Source organism: Agelaius phoeniceus, chromosome 12 (assembly GCF_051311805.1).
Source record: "Agelaius phoeniceus isolate bAgePho1 chromosome 12, bAgePho1.hap1, whole genome shotgun sequence".
NCBI lineage: Eukaryota > Metazoa > Chordata > Aves > Passeriformes > Icteridae > Agelaius > Agelaius phoeniceus.
The window spans coordinates 4,366,756-4,383,998 of NC_135276.1; the positions used below are offsets into that span (position 1 = coordinate 4,366,756).

Consider the following 17,243-nt stretch of genomic DNA (forward strand, 5'->3'; position numbering starts at 1 on the left):
CACTGCAGGTGGACTAAAGAAACCATTTGCTCAGGCAAAAACTCAAACTACATCTTTTCAATGCTGCTTTTATGGGATCTGAAGAAACAAAATGGAAAACAGATCTGAAGGAGAAAGAAAAGGCAACTGACACATGCATCTGCACAAATTAATCAAAGATTGCACTAAATCTAAGAAAAATTCCTCAGCAAAACTTGACTGAACATTAAAGATTACATTCCCCATTGTCTTTTCATCAAAATTAAAGGGTTTTTGGGGTTTTTGTTGGTCTGTAAATTCAGGGTAGAGGTGATGTGAAAGATGTGCCTGCTTCATTTCAAGGGACATTGTTAGCCCCATAATATGACCTCCCCTTCTTTTGTTTTCTTTTCACATCAGCCATTTCAATAGTCTATGTGGCATTTCAGGAATAACACAGGTATGAAAAGATTATAAACCTTCATTTCAAAATTATCAGAATAGGGAACATGGAGGTGCATTACATAATATCTGATCCCAAATGAAACTGGGAAATGTGAAATTGTGAAATTGAAGGATATGAAAACATTGGTTAATTTAATAATATATCACAATTACCATGAAAAATATTTAAAAAGTCCTTCTAAAACTTTCAGAAAAAGGAATAAATTGTTCATATTTGCCTTTCATATGGTTGTAGCATGACTATAATTTTAACATGTTTTATTCTCTTTATCTGTAGGCAAAGAAAAAAACTCCCAAGTTGTGTCTGGCCATTCTTACTGTGCTAATTTTTCAAGAAGTTATTTAAGATGGAAGAGCTTCTCTTGTGTCTTAACCCCATTTCTGTGAGAATTAAACAACAAAAACAAAGAGAGGAAAAAGCCAATGACGAAGAAGGTACAGTTTTGGTTTTGTTTTCTGTACCAACATTACTCTGAAACCTCAGCCTTGGAGAAAAACATTCCCAGTGCAGTCTGGCCCAGAAAAAATGGCAAATATAAACTAACAATAATATTAAAACCCAATAATACCAATATTAAAAACCAATAATACTAAAAACAATAAAAATAAAACCCAGAAAAAATGGCAAATATAAACTAACAAATATTTCACATGCTCTGAAGAGTCCATTTTTAGTCACAGATTTACATCATCATTGCAGAGGGAATTCCTGGTGATCAGTCCTGCATGCTTAAGGAGTTTGTTAAAACGGGAGGAAGACAATTGTCAAAACGTGCTTAGGGTGGGTTTGTTGATACTCGGACCCAACAATTTGGTCCTAATTCCCAGCCCTGAAGTGCACGTTTATGAGCCATTATCTCAACAAGGCAACAAATGTTAAATGTTAACATCAGGAGCCAGTGCCCGAGCATGTTTTAGCTTTTCCCAGTGGGTATTTATTGACAAACTCATTTACAGGGGGTGCTCACTGACTGGAGTGTCACACAGCAAAGGAATTGTACAACTGCACTGCTAAAAACAATCAAGTGATTAACATGATTAAAGGTCTTTTTGCAGGTGTTTTAGGGATGACTAGCTCAAATGAAAGCAGTTACCTTACTGCAGAATTCGGGATAATAATACTTTTTTTTTTTCCTGGATATATAACCGCATAGAAACAGAATGACATTTTTGACTGAAGCAAGATCTTTAAATATTTACAAAAATGGAAAATACTTGTAGCTGCAAGCAAAGGGAACACCAGCTGCCCACTCAGCTGCCTCAAGTTAATGAGAAACAAAGGAAATATTTTTGCTTGTGCTTCTGTACCTTCTCAGGATACAAACATCAATTATTTTAACAGGCTTCAAATAACATCTGAGCATATGGTTTTAATGCACACCCATAATGTGACAATTACTTCAAGGTTATCTTGCCGAAGCATTTCTAAATTAGCAACTACTTGCTGTAAAGATCATCAGAACAGACTCTCCACATTATGGTTCACTCTCACTATGTGATACACTGCTTAGCACTGGACAAACATTCCCACAAATGGAACAAAGCTGGATTTTCTTGGTTTTAAAGATAAACGAACTGGACTATCAGTTTACCTGTGGTTCCTAACTCAAAACTTCTTGGCAGAGAATGGGTTTAATGATTACCTTTTATAACCTCTGTACTTAGGCTGCTGCTCCTTCTTCATATTCTGGTTTCAGACATGGACACGCCTTGCTTCTAACAGGAGAAACACACTTGGCAAGGATTCCTGCACCTGATTAACTGCAAACAAATTGAAATAAATAAGGTAAGTGAAAGCAAGAATTGCTAAAGGTAATGATTGAAGCAGTCTAAATACAGGACTTTAAAAGAGAGATGTTGGGCACAAAGCTGCAGTGAAGTTCAGCCACCCAAGCCCTGCATTCTTCATGTGTGCAGCTTTCCTTCATAGGTTCAATCTTAAAAGTTAGATTCATTATGATTATCTTAAAAAAATCTATAATTCAGAAGATAAATTTGATGTCTTTGTAGCCTAAATGTCTCTGAAGACCAACAATACTGAGATAGGTGTTCTGTCAATTTAAAATGCTGCAGTTTTTGTAGACAGTTACAAATTAATTTACAAAAAAACCCCAACTTATATTTCCTAAACAAGATGCCTTCCAGAGTTACCATCTGTATGAAAGCAGAAGGATCTTCAGCATTCAAAGTGAAGTAAATACAGTTGTAGAGTCTTAGGAGAAAAGAGATTTTTGACTGGATCTCCTTTAGAGACTCAGGACCTAACCCGATCAATTTCCTTCACTGTCTCAGATTGTATTTTAGACCAGTACTAGGGGAAACAAGCAAAATCCTCACTGAAAAAAACCCGTAAGTCTAAATTTAAATTTGAAAACAAACTCTTTACATTCCAGTTCTAAAAAGGACAAAACATTGAGTGGAAGACATTCACCCTGAATCAACAGAGAGAAGATTGGTGACTCTTTCTGAGGCAAAGAGCTGCTAAACAGATAATTCTGGGAGCTGCTAAACAGATAATTCTGGGAGCCCACACTCTGTTTAGCAGATGCTTCCATCTCCAAGGAACTGAGGCAAAGTCTGATTGAATGAAGAATGGAAAGAAGGTCTCCTAGATAAGAAGAAAACCAGTTTTTGGGAGGAAGATAAAATCTGTCTGGACCTTTGGAGTAGTTCAAAGGAAGGACTGGCTATAAAAGCTGGATCGTTGCAGTGAGGACATCCTGCAAACTGAATGTGAGAAGGCACAGACATCCCCTGCCAGGTGGGTGAAAGGAAAATCCACAGCCAGGCAGAGAGCAGGTGAAGCTGACATCCCTTCTCCTCTCCGAGCAGGTAGTTCCATGGAAATCCTTTTCCTGGCAGTGACTGTGTGCATGTGTTTGTTTTCTGGCGATATTTACCTGCACTAATCTGTACCCACGTGCATCAGCTAAAGTCAAGCAATATTCACATGCTAGAGTAAGATTTTGTTGTTATTTCCTTAGAAAATTCAAGAAGGAAAAAACAAATGGGTGGAGAAAGCTTGAAGAGAAGAAAAGGAGAGGACAAAGGAAGAGAGGACAGAGAATCCATTGAGAGTCATGAGCCCCAAACGATGAACCTACAGAAGCAGGCAAAGCTTTTTCTTTTCCCCTTGGGTCTGTGTGTCAGGGGCTGGCAGAGGGAGGCACACGGGGATAATCTGGGCATGTGCATCACAAAAACACCACAATGTGTCCCAATTTAGCAAAAATATCCCAAGACCTCAGCTATGTGGTTGGCTTGCACTTTCAGAAGCAGCCAGTTACTGAAGTTAAATAGCTCTGGTATAAACAGACTAAAGCCCCGAGAATATGTCATTGAAGTTATCAGATATAAAAATAATTCAAAGACTTGCTCTAAGTTGATCAACTGAGGCATTTCATAAACGTTTTTTTCTGCATGTAATTTTCAGAAGTCATAGTGGGTTGTCCAGCTCATTGTTTCTGAAAGTTTGTTATTGTTCATAGCCAGAAAATAGGCACTGGTACTTGAAGACAAGTGGAAATCTCTCTCCTCCAGAAAATTACAGATGGTTTAGAAAACAGTTGTGTCACTTCCTCTCAGGAGGGAGTGGCATTTCTCTTAATTTAAGTAGCCTGGAGAAAGATTATTTATGTGGTTTGAGTTTGGTGCCAAGACTGGAAAAATGCTGATGTTATTAGAGAAGCCATAGTTATCAGAAAAATACCAAGCAGCCCATGCCTCAGTTTCAGTGGTTTCATGCAATATTGTAGGTCACTCTGGATCTGGGAGAACAGGATCTTATCACCCAGTGGTATCAACACCATTCCTGGGTTCAAATATTTAAAGCAAGGACAGGAAAACAGCTGCTCAACAACAACAGCAACAAAAAAGGATTCCATCCATGAATTTCTGAATCTTAGAAAATTCAGAATTCATCAAGTGCTGGCAAAAGAATGTCATGGCTTAATCAGAGAGGCAAGGGCAGGTTCACCCATTCAAGGTTATATGTGAGACTCACATAATCCAAAAGACAGTTTAATAAAGGAAATAGGCAGGCAAAACACAAACAGATGTACTTTTGAAAACAGCAGGAGTACACCAGAGGGCACATACAGATCCTGATAAGAAGAGTGAAACTTTTCAAAATTGTTTAATATATTTCCTTATAGAACTTGCATATTGAAAGCCAATAAAAATCAGTCAGTAATGACAATTACTGTAGTTCTATGATATTGAGAAGAAATTGGTGAATTACTAGAAGTTGCTTACAAAACCATCTCATTTTACTTCAAGGTGGGCCTCATTAGTGGAATCTGTATGATTGTTGGTACCATTATTGGCTCAGGTATCTTCGTTTCTCCAAAATCCGTTCTTGCCAATGTGGAAGCTGTGGGTCCTTGTTTAACCATCTGGGCAGCCTGTGGAATTCTGGCAACATTAGGTAAAAACTCAACATAGAATCTGAATCTTTGCCTTAAATCCTGATATCTGCTGTTTCTGCATACTCTCATTTCACAAATTAGGTTATAGCACCTAGACCAAAATTAACTAAATCCTGCTCTATATATGCAGTACTCAACCACAAATTAAAAATGGGGTGTTTATAGAAAACAAATTAAGCTTCAAAATTGTAAATCATACTCTATTTTGAAAGGAAGTTTTAGTTTTTCCTGCTTCACCCACTGACTGTAATAAAGAAACAGTCTTCTACTTAAATAGCTGCCAATGTGTGAAATTTACGGGTAGTGAGTGAGCCAGGTACTTTCTGCTGGCTTTCTACTTCTGTAATTATAATTCTATTATCTGAAAATTTAGCTCTAAGCACCTCCAAATATTTCAAGAAGTAAAACAAAGAAATTTTTGAGCATTGTATGGGGGGGGCAGCATAGAAGAAAAACCTTAATTCAAGATGCCACATACAGCAATAGAACAGGAAGTATCTCTGTACTTTAATGCTGAGCTTAGCAGACATTTTAGTTCAAAATGGTGCAGAAAGTCTGTTTTATCAAGCTTCCAATAGATATGTCAGCCAGTGCAGTTCTCACTTAAGTGCTTAAGTATTCATTTCTTAAACAAAAATCAAATGAAATCAAAATGTTTGTTTGTTGTGGTGAAGTCTTACAAATCAATGGTAATAATTTTTGGACTGCATCTGAATAACTTCAGGGTATTTCTTTCAATTGCTCACAAGTAATTAAAATTTTATTTTGCATATACAGTGAAATATTCAGAAACACGAAGAGAGTAATGGTCCACTGTACAGATCAACTCCCTTCACTTTTCTACCTATTAAAAAGTGATCATCTGTTCAAGCAGTGCCAGGTTCAAAAGTGCATGAACTAAACCTGCTTTTTTTGTTCAATTCAGGTGCACTTTGTTTTGCTGAGCTTGGTACAATGATCACAAAGTCTGGGGGAGAATACCCTTACCTCATGGAGGCATTTGGGCCAATTCCAGCCTTTCTGTTTTCTTGGACAAGCTTGCTGGTCACAAAACCCAGCTCCTTTGCAATCATCTGCCTCAGCTTTGCAGAATATGCATCAGCTCCCTTTTATCCGGGCTGTGATCCACCCCAGGCTGTCATCAAGTGTCTGGCAGCAGCTGCTATTGGTAAGAAGCACAATTTTAAATAGCCCAGATCCAAAATTGCATCGTGACCTGTGTCTGGCCCCATCCACAAGTGCATTTTCCTTATGTTCCTCTTCTCAGAGACACCAGAAATCTTTAAGGCACAGTCCAGTGAGTCCTTCTCACAATAATTAATTAAACAGCATAAAAAGGATGGATTTAAATTTTTTTTAAGGTTTTTAGGTTTTTCCCTAGTTTGAGGGTTTTTTTATTCTTCCTTAAGATAGATACATCTGTATAATGAATGCCTATATCTAGCAGAAAAGGAAGAAAAAATAACTGTGAAAATAGTATTTCTTTATTTATCAGAATGCTGTGCAATTTCAAAATGTTTTTATTAAAGGTACTATAAAAGTCTAATTCATAAATCTATTTTTCCTCACTATTATAATAAGTTATCCAAACACACTAAGTAAAAACTGTATATAATATAAACAAAAAGTGTGATAGAAAAGCAGAACAATAAATAAAGGGAGAGGCAACTTTTCTTTAAATTCTGACAAACAGCGCAAAAATTTATAATTTGATTTCTTTTAGTGGTAATTACAATTGTGAATTCATTGAGTGTGAAGCTGGGAAGTTACCTCCAGAATTTTCTCACAGCTGCTAAAATGATCATTGTCACAATCATTATTGTAAGTGGAATTGTTCTCCTTGCACAAGGTAATAAAATATATGTTATTTGAAAAAAATTATTTTAGCTTTTGCTATGATGATTAAAAATTCCCCACTGAGAGAAGTGACACAGAAATAAGGGACAGCCCTGAATCTCTTCATTCTGGGTTTTAGTTCTAAATCTCTTGGAAATAATGGCATTTTATTTCACAGAAGGGGGATGGGTGCAAAATGCACCCTTCTACAGATCAGTTAATACAAACTACAAATCTACAGATCTACAAATACAAACTACAGATCAATTAATACAAAAGGGTACTAATTAATTTTATAAGTGAAAAGTTAATACAAACTACAAATCTACAAATACAAACTACAGATCAATTAATACAAAAGGGTATTCATTAATTTTGTAAGTGTAAAAATACAAATTACAGATCTACAAACTACAGATCTAGAAATACAAACTACAGATCAATTAATACAAAAGGGTACTAATTAATTTTATAAGTGAAAAGTTAATACAAACTACAAATCTACAAATACAAACTACAGATCAATTAATACAAAAGGGTATTCATTAATTTTGTAAGTGTAAAAATACAAATTACAGATCTACAAACTACAGATCTAGAAATACAAACTACACATCAATTAATACAAAAGGGTCTTCCTTAATTTTATAAGTGAAAAGTTTGGGACCTATATTGGAATGTTTTTTCATCTGGTGGGGGGATTACAAGAGTTAAATTCAACACTGATCAGTAATCTTCCTCTTATTTGCAGGAAAAACAGATAACTTTAAAGATTCTTTCAAGGGCAGTAAAATTTCTGTTAGCTCTATCAGTCTGGCATTTTATAATGGACTCTGGGCATATGATGGATGGTAAGAAATCTTTATTAACCTTCACAGTTACAGTTTAACAGCCTTTAACTGGGTTCCTCTCTCCCTGTAGAGCCCTCTGAAGACATTAACAACTGACTTCTTATTAAGAATGTCTGGGTGAATTCTGGAAAATAGAACACTAGTTTGGGTGAAAAAACCCCAGAACTCCACCCTCTTTTAGTGTCTGTTTGTCAGGGAAAGAGAATATCTTAGCTCCCCAAAGGACTATTCCTGCTGTGGTGCTGAAGGTGCTCAGATCCTGCAGCAATGAGGGGAATTTAACACATTTAATTCCATTGTGTTAGACAAAACAGCTTTCCCTGCAGGCTGTCCCAACAAACTCCATTCCTTGTGAAATATAGTATTTAGTTGTGTTTGATTAGTCCAGGAGAACATAAAAAGGAACTTTGTGTCAGAAATTATAAAGTTCAACTTGCAGGTTTTTTCTCAGGAAATGTCAGTTGGCACAGAGCTCTGTTGGCACAAATCCATTGTTATTCTTAAATGTACAAACTGCAAAAGTCTGTATATAGGTCAGTACTTTAGAGCAAATAAGGATATAATCTTGATCTACCACACAGCAATTCCCATTTGAAAGCTTTTGAAACTGAATTGATTTTAAAAAGATTATTTTTTTAGGTTCTGTTTCCAAGCTTGAGTGCCTCAACTCGGGCATGGGTCTGCTAATTCAGGCATTCATATGGACTTTTTAAGAGGGTAAAGAAGCTGATCCCTAAATAATTATTTGTGTATGTAACCACCAGGCACTAACATTTGAAAATTTGCCTTTGAACTGTAAATACTAACTCTTCAGATTTTCAGAGTGGATGAATATAAAAACCTTGTTTCAATTAGGTTGAATATAAAAACCTTGTTTCAATTGGTCCACACACTCAAACAGAAATGGGTATTTGGACATTATAATTCAGATAGGTATAATCCTTGAAAAGGTTTTCCTGCCTGTTTTCCAAAGGCAGGATGATTTACAGAACCACTCTGAAACAGCAGCAGATTTGCTTTTCTCTTTGCCCCCAGCACTTGTGCTTTTCTTTGACAAGACTCAGATACTGCAAAACTTGAAGTTGAAAGGCAAATTTGGAAATCCAAGATGTCTGCCAAAGTTTTGTTTGATTATTCTGGGATATTTTAACCAAGATTTAGTGTCAGAGGTACTAGAGATAATGCAGATAGAGATGGTGAATCAAGAGGCTGACTTTTGGATAAGAAGCTCACATTGGTTTTGTCCTGCAGTTTTCCCACTTAAAAAATTGATTTTACATTTTTTTTCCTTTTTAAAACTGAAAAGATTAAAACCAATAACAGAAGAAACAACCTCACCTCCTAGGTGAGTATTTAAACCCCTGACTGCTGAAATACTCTATGAATGTTTTTCCTTCCAGGAATCAACTCAATTACATCACAGAGGAACTTAAAAATCCTTACAGGTAAAACTGTGGAGGAAAGCAGTGTTTTTACTGGCAAGAAATCAAACCCTATGTATTTTTCTATAAGCAAGCATATATTTTGGTTTGTTTTTTAAAAGCACTAATATTCTATCATTCAAGGTTTGAGCACTAACAGACAAAGCTAATGAGCTAATTATTATTACAGGCTTTGTATCTTTGCAAAATTGTTTACAATCCTGATTTCCATAGCTCTACAGTTAAAAAAAACCCAAAAAGTAAATAGGAAAAGTAAGAATCCAGAGTTTACTATGACAACTGTAGCAGTGATCCAGCAATGCTGATGGGGTTTTACTTTTCCATTCTTTAGAAATCTGCCACTGTCTATAATTATTGGAATCCCCCTGGTCACAGTTTGTTACGTTCTGATAAATGTTTCCTATTTCACTGTGATGACTTCAACAGAGCTCTTGCAGTCCCAGGCTGTTGCTGTGGTAAGTTATTTAATTTTGTACTAAGACATCTGCATTGAAGTCATGTGAGCCATTAAATTCCATTAATTTTTTGTAAGATAAAATTAATTTCAGTCCAAGCTGTTAGTGCCACCTTTCCCCCCATTATTTACTATCATTCCTTAATCTAAAATTTCAGTAATGCCAAATTGACAGAGTAGTTGTGTCATCTCCAAATGGGAATAAAAGAGAACAAAGTCTTCTGCAAACATTTTGTAAACATGGCAGGTCAGAGGGAGACTGCTTTCCTTTGGCATCAAAGAGATGGAAAGGGAAATAACACCTGACAGCTGCTTTGGCATTTTCAGCGTTCCCAGTATTTCTGAGAAAGCAGCACATGCCAAAGGACAGTAGGTCTGAGTTTGTTATGGAGATAACAGCAAATTGTCCATCAGTCACTTCCACCTTATTCTTTTGGGGCTTTTTTCCTTAACAAATTTGAAAGATAGGATTTTTACATTTTTGCAAGACGCTCTTACAGGTAAAAGTAGAAATTACAGAAGTTTCTGAAGCCATAAAAAATACATCTGCCCCTTCAGTACCACTCAGTCAATTTTCTATGTCTCTGAAACAACTGAGGCCCTGCAACAATTTTCCTAATGCTGGATTTTGGGGAAAACAAACAGTATGTGACAAGCATTTAAATATATACATATATATTAAAAAATACATATATTTATATTCTATATTTTATATTTATATATATATATATATTTATTATATATATTTATTATATATATTTATTATATATATATATATAATTTGTACATATAATATATATTTTTATTTATATTATATATTTTAAAAGTCTATATTCCATATATATAAATTCTATTTTATATATAGATATAAAATAAAACAATAAAACAATATCATAATAATATAGAAATATTATTTAATAATATAATAGTAATTAATAAAACAAAATAATTAAAATATGTATTTTATATATATATATATATATATATATATATATATAAATAGTCTAGCCCAGTGAAGAAGAACAGTAATGCTGAAATGCTTAAAAAATTTTAAAGAATAAAAATAAAAACAAAATAAATTTTAAAAAAATTAAAAGAAAAGCTTTTAAATTTAGCTCTTCTGTGCATTTCAGGAGCTTGTCTGCACCAAAAGGTACAGCAAAGAATGTATGAAGTTAAATCTTGTATAAAAACCAGTCCCCTTCAATCCACCTTTACACCCACACTCTGAACAGTCACAGCAAGCAGCACTGAAGTGATCAATCAATGAATTTACAGAACCTCAGCCCTGGCTCTGAGCAGAGGCAGCAGAGCCCAGGAGTGCCCTGTGCAGGGAGCTCTCCACAGCTGTCAGCAGCCTCTGAGCGCCCACTCCTGCACCAAGGAACATCTCTGATGGCAGACTCGTGCAAAACCAAAGCTCTTTATGCTTGACTTACTTAAAAAAACCAAAAACATAAAAAAAACGAACTAAAAACTGAACCTACCTGTCAAAAACATTGAAATTCAAATTGATTTGGACAAGGCACCTATCTGAGATCTACAGCAAGAACTAACAAACCATGCCACAGGTGAAAACTCAAATGTGGTGAAAGACCAGGGGATTTTGTCCTTGTTTGTCCCCATCTGAGGCTGTCATTGCTGATGTTCCTCCTCCTAGAGAGGCTGGAAGCAGCTTTTTGTGTGCAGCTTTTTGTGTGCAGCTTTTTGTGCACAGCTTTTTGTGTGCACAGCTTTTTGTGTGCAGCTTTTTGTGCGCAGCTTTTTGTGCGCAGCTTTTTGTGCGCAGCTTTTTGTGCGCAGCTTTTTGTGCACAGCTTTTTGTGCACAGCTTTTTGTGTGCAGCTTTTTGTGTGCACAGAGCTCTGCAGCAATTCCATCTTCCTCCTCCTGTCTTTGCAGACACATCCCAAAGCAGGGGTCTTGACAGAATTGAATTTCTGTGCAGTTTTTACATCTGCCTTCCAATGTCTCCTACAGATGTTGCATCTTAAACATCATGACAAGAACACTCCACTCCATTTTATAGTGGCCAGTGAATGAATCCAAGTCTTTATTTGGCAGAGCATTCTTTAATAACTACACAAAATACACAACATGGTTTTGTTGGGTAACACAGCTCAGATACCCATTTACTTTACTTAAAAAGAGACTCTAACATTACTGAATATACTAAATGGCAATTAAAATGATAAAAGTGATTAATTTTAATCCCATTTCCCAGACATTTGGAGATAGAGTCCTTTATCCAGCCTCTTGGATAGTTCCTCTCTTTGTGGTATTTTCCACCCTTGGATCTGCCAATGGCACCTGTTTCACTGCAGGCAGGTAAGTCCCCATTCTAAATATCTTCATGGAAGGTTTTGAAGGATGGAAAAATTTGTATCAATGTAACTACAGACATAAGAACATTGTTCTGCTACACATTACACAAAATGTATTTTGAAATTGCCTGTAAATCTAGCTATATTGTTTAATTTTCAAGAGGAAACAGTGGCTAGGTTTGAAAAATTAGAAAACATGGTCTCTTCTTAATTCAATGAAGGTATAGCACTATAGCACAAAAGGGTTTTTTTATCTCTCATAAATGTTAAAGCTGAGAATTGAACAGTTAAAAGTTACCAGTACAAACATCACTACACCAGCAAGGGTAGCTGACAAGCTATTCCTTTCTATCAGTTGTTCAGCACTTCCATTTACTATTTAAAATATTTTAGGATTTCAAAAGCATCTGAACACAATGTGGTTTTAAAGACCATTTTTGACAAAAGCTTGCCAATATACCTTTTTGCTATGAAACACATGAAAAAGGAAATATGTAATTAAAAGAAACACAGTTGGTAACATTTCCCAAACTAATTTTCAATAATGATTCTGAAATTAGTTTCAAGTGCACTATTTTAATACTGTTCAGAATTTGTTTTAGCTCACTGCTTTATATATATATTTTATTATATATATATATATTTAATATATTTATATTATATAAAATAATATATTATATATATTATAATTATATATTTTATATATATATATATTTTTTTTTTTTTTTTAAATACTGGTTATTTAACTTCCCTTATTTTGAACTGCTACAACCTTTAAATCCCAATGCCTATCAAAGAAAATGCTGATGGAATTGGCTGGATGCCCACTTTAGTGACACTCTCAGAGTCCAGGAGCCACACTAACGTCCCTGCCTTGTTCTTGTTTTCTCAGACTTGTGTACGTGGCAGGCCGAGAGGGGCACGTGCTGAAGATTCTGTCTTACATCAGTGTCAAGCACTTAACACCAGCACCTGCCATCATATTTTATGTAAGGATATATTTAAATACAGAAAAATAATCATCACCTCTCAGCAAAAATTCTCCAGTAATTCATACCTTCACAGCTTCTTACCAGCAGTTTTGATACTTATCATTAACTATCTAGACAAGAAAATTGCTAAATGCATTTTGGAAAAAGGACTACAAAAAACCCCCAGCTTCTCTAATTTGAATATATTTGTTCCAGAACTGGACTTTAAAAATCAAAATGGTGAAGAATCGATTACATGAGAACAAAAACTTAAATGAATGTTTAATATTAGAGACACCTTTCACAGGATGCTTGCAAGCAAGCTATCATTACTCTGTTTCCTCCATGTAGAAGATTTAATTCACAGTAAAAAAGTCCAGTTAATAAATACATTTAAGAATAAATCTAGAACATCTTGTTATTTTTATTTTACCCATTTATCTTCAAGGCAAAACAAGATATATTCAATCCTGTCAGGAAAATTAATCCACAAACACCTGAGGTTTATGTAAAAGGAGGCAGAGGAGTCTCGTAACTTTATTTGAATAGAGGGAGAGGCCATGGGGCATTCCCCTGGGGTCTCTCCAATTATTGGAGGACACAGCCTCCCTTTAATCCCAATTTCCAGCCACATTTCCCTCTCTTTTCCCATTGGCTGAGGTCCTTGGGAGGTGCAGACTTCCCACATCACCTCATACAGACCTCATTTCTAATGTGTGACCCCTGCTTTATCTTTCTCCTCATGTCTCTGTTCTTCTTCTCTAAATCCAGAGATGTAGCACAGTCTTGAGTGAGTAACAGTCTGTGTGTGTGTCAATTAGTGGAATTCCTATGGAATTTATGGTTCTGCCCATTGCTTCTTTCACCTCTCCCTATCTGGCCTTATCTACCCTCCTGCCCACAGTTTGTTTGTAAAGACACCTCCTCCTCAGTAGTACTAAAAACCTAAAAATATATTTTGTATCTTCAAGATAGCTAGTCAACAATAAAACAGATTAATGCATAAAAATGATAAGCATTTTGACTTAAAATCTTTTAAAAGATTGCACACAAAAATAACCACATGTTGGCAGGAAGCAGTCACAATCTTTAAAGGGGCTGCAATGCACTTAAACCCAAATATTTAAGCAAAAGCATTCACAGTTCATACTCTGGAACATCACACATGCAGCTGTATTGAAACAGAAGTAAATTCAGCCTTCTTCTATTATTGACTACTCTAATTTTTGTTTTCATTTCTAGGGGGCCATTGCTATTATTTATATTATTCCTGGTGACATTGATTCCCTCATCAATTACTTTAGTTTTGCAGTCTGGATATTTTATGGTTTAACTGTACTTGCACTGATTGTTATGAGGTTTACAAGGAAGGAACTCAAGAGACCGATCAGGGTAAGTTCTGGGTGGCTTTTCCTCCATTCCATAGATGCTGTAGCAGGAATTCACACTCAGTATCTGGATGTTTAAGCAGCCCCCTTGGACACTATCGTTGTTTTTTACTCCCCTTACCTGAAATCCAACCCTTTAACAGCAGATCTGCACCAGCACTCATAAGCTCAAAGCTCATAAGGGCTGGGAAAAGATTAGAGACTGCTGATTTTCACTTGCACAGACCACAGGGCAAAAGCCAGATTTTCAGAGATGGGTAATTGCAGTCAGCACACTGCCACTGAAAGAATATCCAAAGTAAGACCCCAGGCCATTGCATGTAAGTCAGTTCCACATTTAATAAAATGCAAACCTGGACACTGCAATTTGAAATAAGAGATCTTAGTGGATAATTTGGCAGAAGTGTTTTCCCTGCCCATAGTTCTGCTACTCCTTCAGTTGCCCCATGTGATTCCAGAAAAAGTAAAAAAATGCAATATTGCAAATAAGGCAATAAAAATATTCTTTCCTACAGGCAAATTCTGTAAAAACAGCCAAAGAATGAGGAAGTGATTTTATTCTTTGTATCTTGCAGGTACCCATCATCATTCCTGTCATAGTGACACTGGTGTCAGTTGTGCTGGTATTGGCACCCATCATCAGTGCACCTGAACTGCCCTATTTGTACTGTACTTTATTTATACTTAGTGGACTTATAGTTTATGCACTTTTTGTTCATTTAAAATTCAGCTGGGCACAAAAAATATCAAGTAAGTAAACCCAACACTTGCTAAACTTGAGGTTAATTAGTATAATAAAGTTCACTATCTGGTCAATCCCTTCTAAAGTGTAAAAAATACCATTTGCTTTTGTAAAATTTTAGAAGTTTAATAGTAATGGAAATAGTAAAAATTAGGACAATAAGAGACAAAAAAAAGCAAAGAATTCTGGACATCTGGGTGCTCTGCACTCTGCCAAAAGGCAGACCTTGCTAACAAAGAATTACCTCTTCAAAGCAATAGTCTGTTGATATTCATAGATCTCACACATGATTCAAACATTCCTTTCAAACCAGGGCGTTTCTGCTTCATTTCAGCTTCCTCCCCTCATCTTGTAAATCAACCCCCTTGGTTCCTCCAAGTCTGAATCCTTATAAGGAGGCAATAATTTGTCTCTTGGGATCTCTGGGTCTGTTGCTGTTATCTCTAGCCAGAGAGGATAATGTGAAGAATTTATTGATTGTCTTTTCCATTCTTTGTGCTAGTTAGAAAAAGTATCTTACATCACATAGTTTCTATTTTAATATTATGCTATAGCCTAAAACCTGTATTTACCACACTACTTAAAAGAGATTAATACAGCATAATTTTCTAACATAACACATAGAGTATTCATTTTAATATTTGTGAAGAGCCAATCATATAATATGCATTTTTCACATAAAGCATGTGAGCAGAACGTGGAGGGAAGGAATTTCCCTAGCATGCAGTGGGCTTTACTCCTTCCTGTTGAAAAGAAATAACACCTGACTTGAGGAAAAATTGAGCTTAATTCACAAAAAACCACACAGCACTATAGTAGCACAAGGAAACAGAACTAATTCATCTGTAAAGTTAGTTTTTCAGTTATCTGTAATTCAAAACATTGCTTTAGCCATTAACTGAAGTTTACCAGACATTCTTATGCCACCAAACACTGGGCTTTTACCTCTGATTATTCATTTTACTATCTTTGCTAAAGAAAATGTTAACAGCATTAAGGTAAAAAAATAATCCCAGGGCTGAGTACAGTGAAAGCTGCAAGAACTCAGAGTGATCATTTATGAGCTGATTGCATAATCCCTGGAGAAATCTGATATTATCTCAGGTGAAACAGGATACACGGGTATTTCTAGGAGGGTAATTGGAATTAGCTGCATACAACAGCATCAGTTGCATTCTTCAGACATTAAAAAACCCATCACCTGTCTCCCTTGTCCCTAGGATGATTAATTATCATGTAATAATTTTAATTAGATAATTTGGAAGCATTATACTCCAATGGAAGTCTGGAAATGAGGAATGCTGTAGTTTGGATCTTAAGGCTGTTTATTCCCCACCCTTTATTTTTCATTTTGAAATAGGAATTCAGATAAAAAAAAAAAAAAACAACTACACAGAGGGATAGTTTTCTCACTTAGAGTTTGAATTGAAAGTTCTCTTATAAAGCCTCTAACAATAAATCTTTTCCTCAGAGCCCATGACTATGCACCTGCAGATGCTTTTGGAAGTTGTTCCAGAAGAGGACGTTACTGAATGAAGTCTTTTATACCCACCAGGTTGTTTTTAAGTGCTGTACTGGTTGAAATATATTCAATTTAGTTTGGCACACATATATACTTGCTAAATTGTTATGCTGGTACTGGTGTATTAGTTTTGCAACACTTCAGTACTTCAAAGCATCAAATGTAGATAACTAAAAGATTTCCAAGCCAGACTACAGTGTCCAGCAAAGTCTGGTTTCATTGTTTGTTAATAAATCATGGTGTCTTGTTTTCTGAATTACAATTTTTAGCAAAGGTGTGTTTTAATGTCTTTACAAGCAATTCCAGGGGTGTTAATGTGATAGATGAGCAATGTGATGATTGACTCTCACCATTAACAGACAAACATCATGTTTATAGGCTAAGAAAAGTTTTATAGGTTTGTAGTTCTGTTGTACCCCCTCACGTGGCTACCAAGGGACATCTGGGAGGGCTGCTGGTCACTGTGGTGACATCTGAGCTCCAGTCAGCATTTGGGAAGAGATCTCCTCCACTGGACAGTGAAGAAGGGGTCCATGGACAGAACTTTGGGAGGGGTTTAAGGGTTAAAAGGCCAAATCTCCATTGTGTGGGTGAGCACAGGGTGGGGAAATCCTCTGCTCCTGGTGCTGTAACTTTTTTCTCTATTCAGTGTTCTGTTGTATTTTTGATAAGGTTTAATAAACCTTTTTAAATTATGAAAATTGAGTAACCATTTCTCACATTAACATCTCTGAAATGGGTCAATGTCTCTGCCAACTTCAAGCCCCAGGTTTGTTACAGAGCCCAGCCAGTTTGACTCCTGAAACAGCACAAGGCTGAGTGTCTGCAATTTGGGGGGAAACGCCAGGTTCTAGGGGATATGG

At 35.9% G+C, this 17,243-nt stretch overlaps 1 protein-coding gene across 1 annotated transcript; it reads left to right on the forward strand.

Moving 5' to 3' along the window:
• The first annotated feature begins 551 nt into the window (after nucleotides 1–551).
• SLC7A9 (solute carrier family 7 member 9) lies at nucleotides 552–17,081 on the forward strand. Its single transcript, XM_054640913.2, has 15 exons — nucleotides 552–858; nucleotides 2,121–2,209; nucleotides 2,817–3,184; nucleotides 3,408–3,535; nucleotides 4,702–4,849; nucleotides 5,776–6,018; nucleotides 6,574–6,699; nucleotides 7,438–7,537; nucleotides 8,938–8,982; nucleotides 9,311–9,434; nucleotides 11,658–11,761; nucleotides 12,650–12,746; nucleotides 13,971–14,120; nucleotides 14,692–14,866; nucleotides 16,330–17,081. The coding sequence occupies exons 4-15, from the start codon at nucleotides 3,431–3,433 to the stop codon at nucleotides 16,392–16,394; spliced, it is 1,482 nt and encodes a 493-aa protein (XP_054496888.2). The 5' UTR covers nucleotides 552–858; nucleotides 2,121–2,209; nucleotides 2,817–3,184; nucleotides 3,408–3,430; the 3' UTR covers nucleotides 16,395–17,081.
• Nucleotides 17,082–17,243: the final 162 nt, after the last annotated feature.

What these genes read in the sequence shown, in the direction of transcription:
- SLC7A9 (XM_054640913.2), top strand. Translation starts at nt 3,431, where the DNA reads ATGGGTGGAGAAAGCTTGAAGAGAAGAAAAGGAGAGGACAAAGGAAGA. An exon ending in CTCTGGGCATATGATGGATG is followed by an intron (nt 7,538 to 8,937) that starts GTAAGAAATCTT and finishes TTTTCCTTCCAG; the next exon opens with GAATCAACTCAATTACATCA. An exon ending in CACCTGCCATCATATTTTAT is followed by an intron (nt 12,747 to 13,970) that starts GTAAGGATATAT and finishes TTTCATTTCTAG; the next exon opens with GGGGCCATTGCTATTATTTA.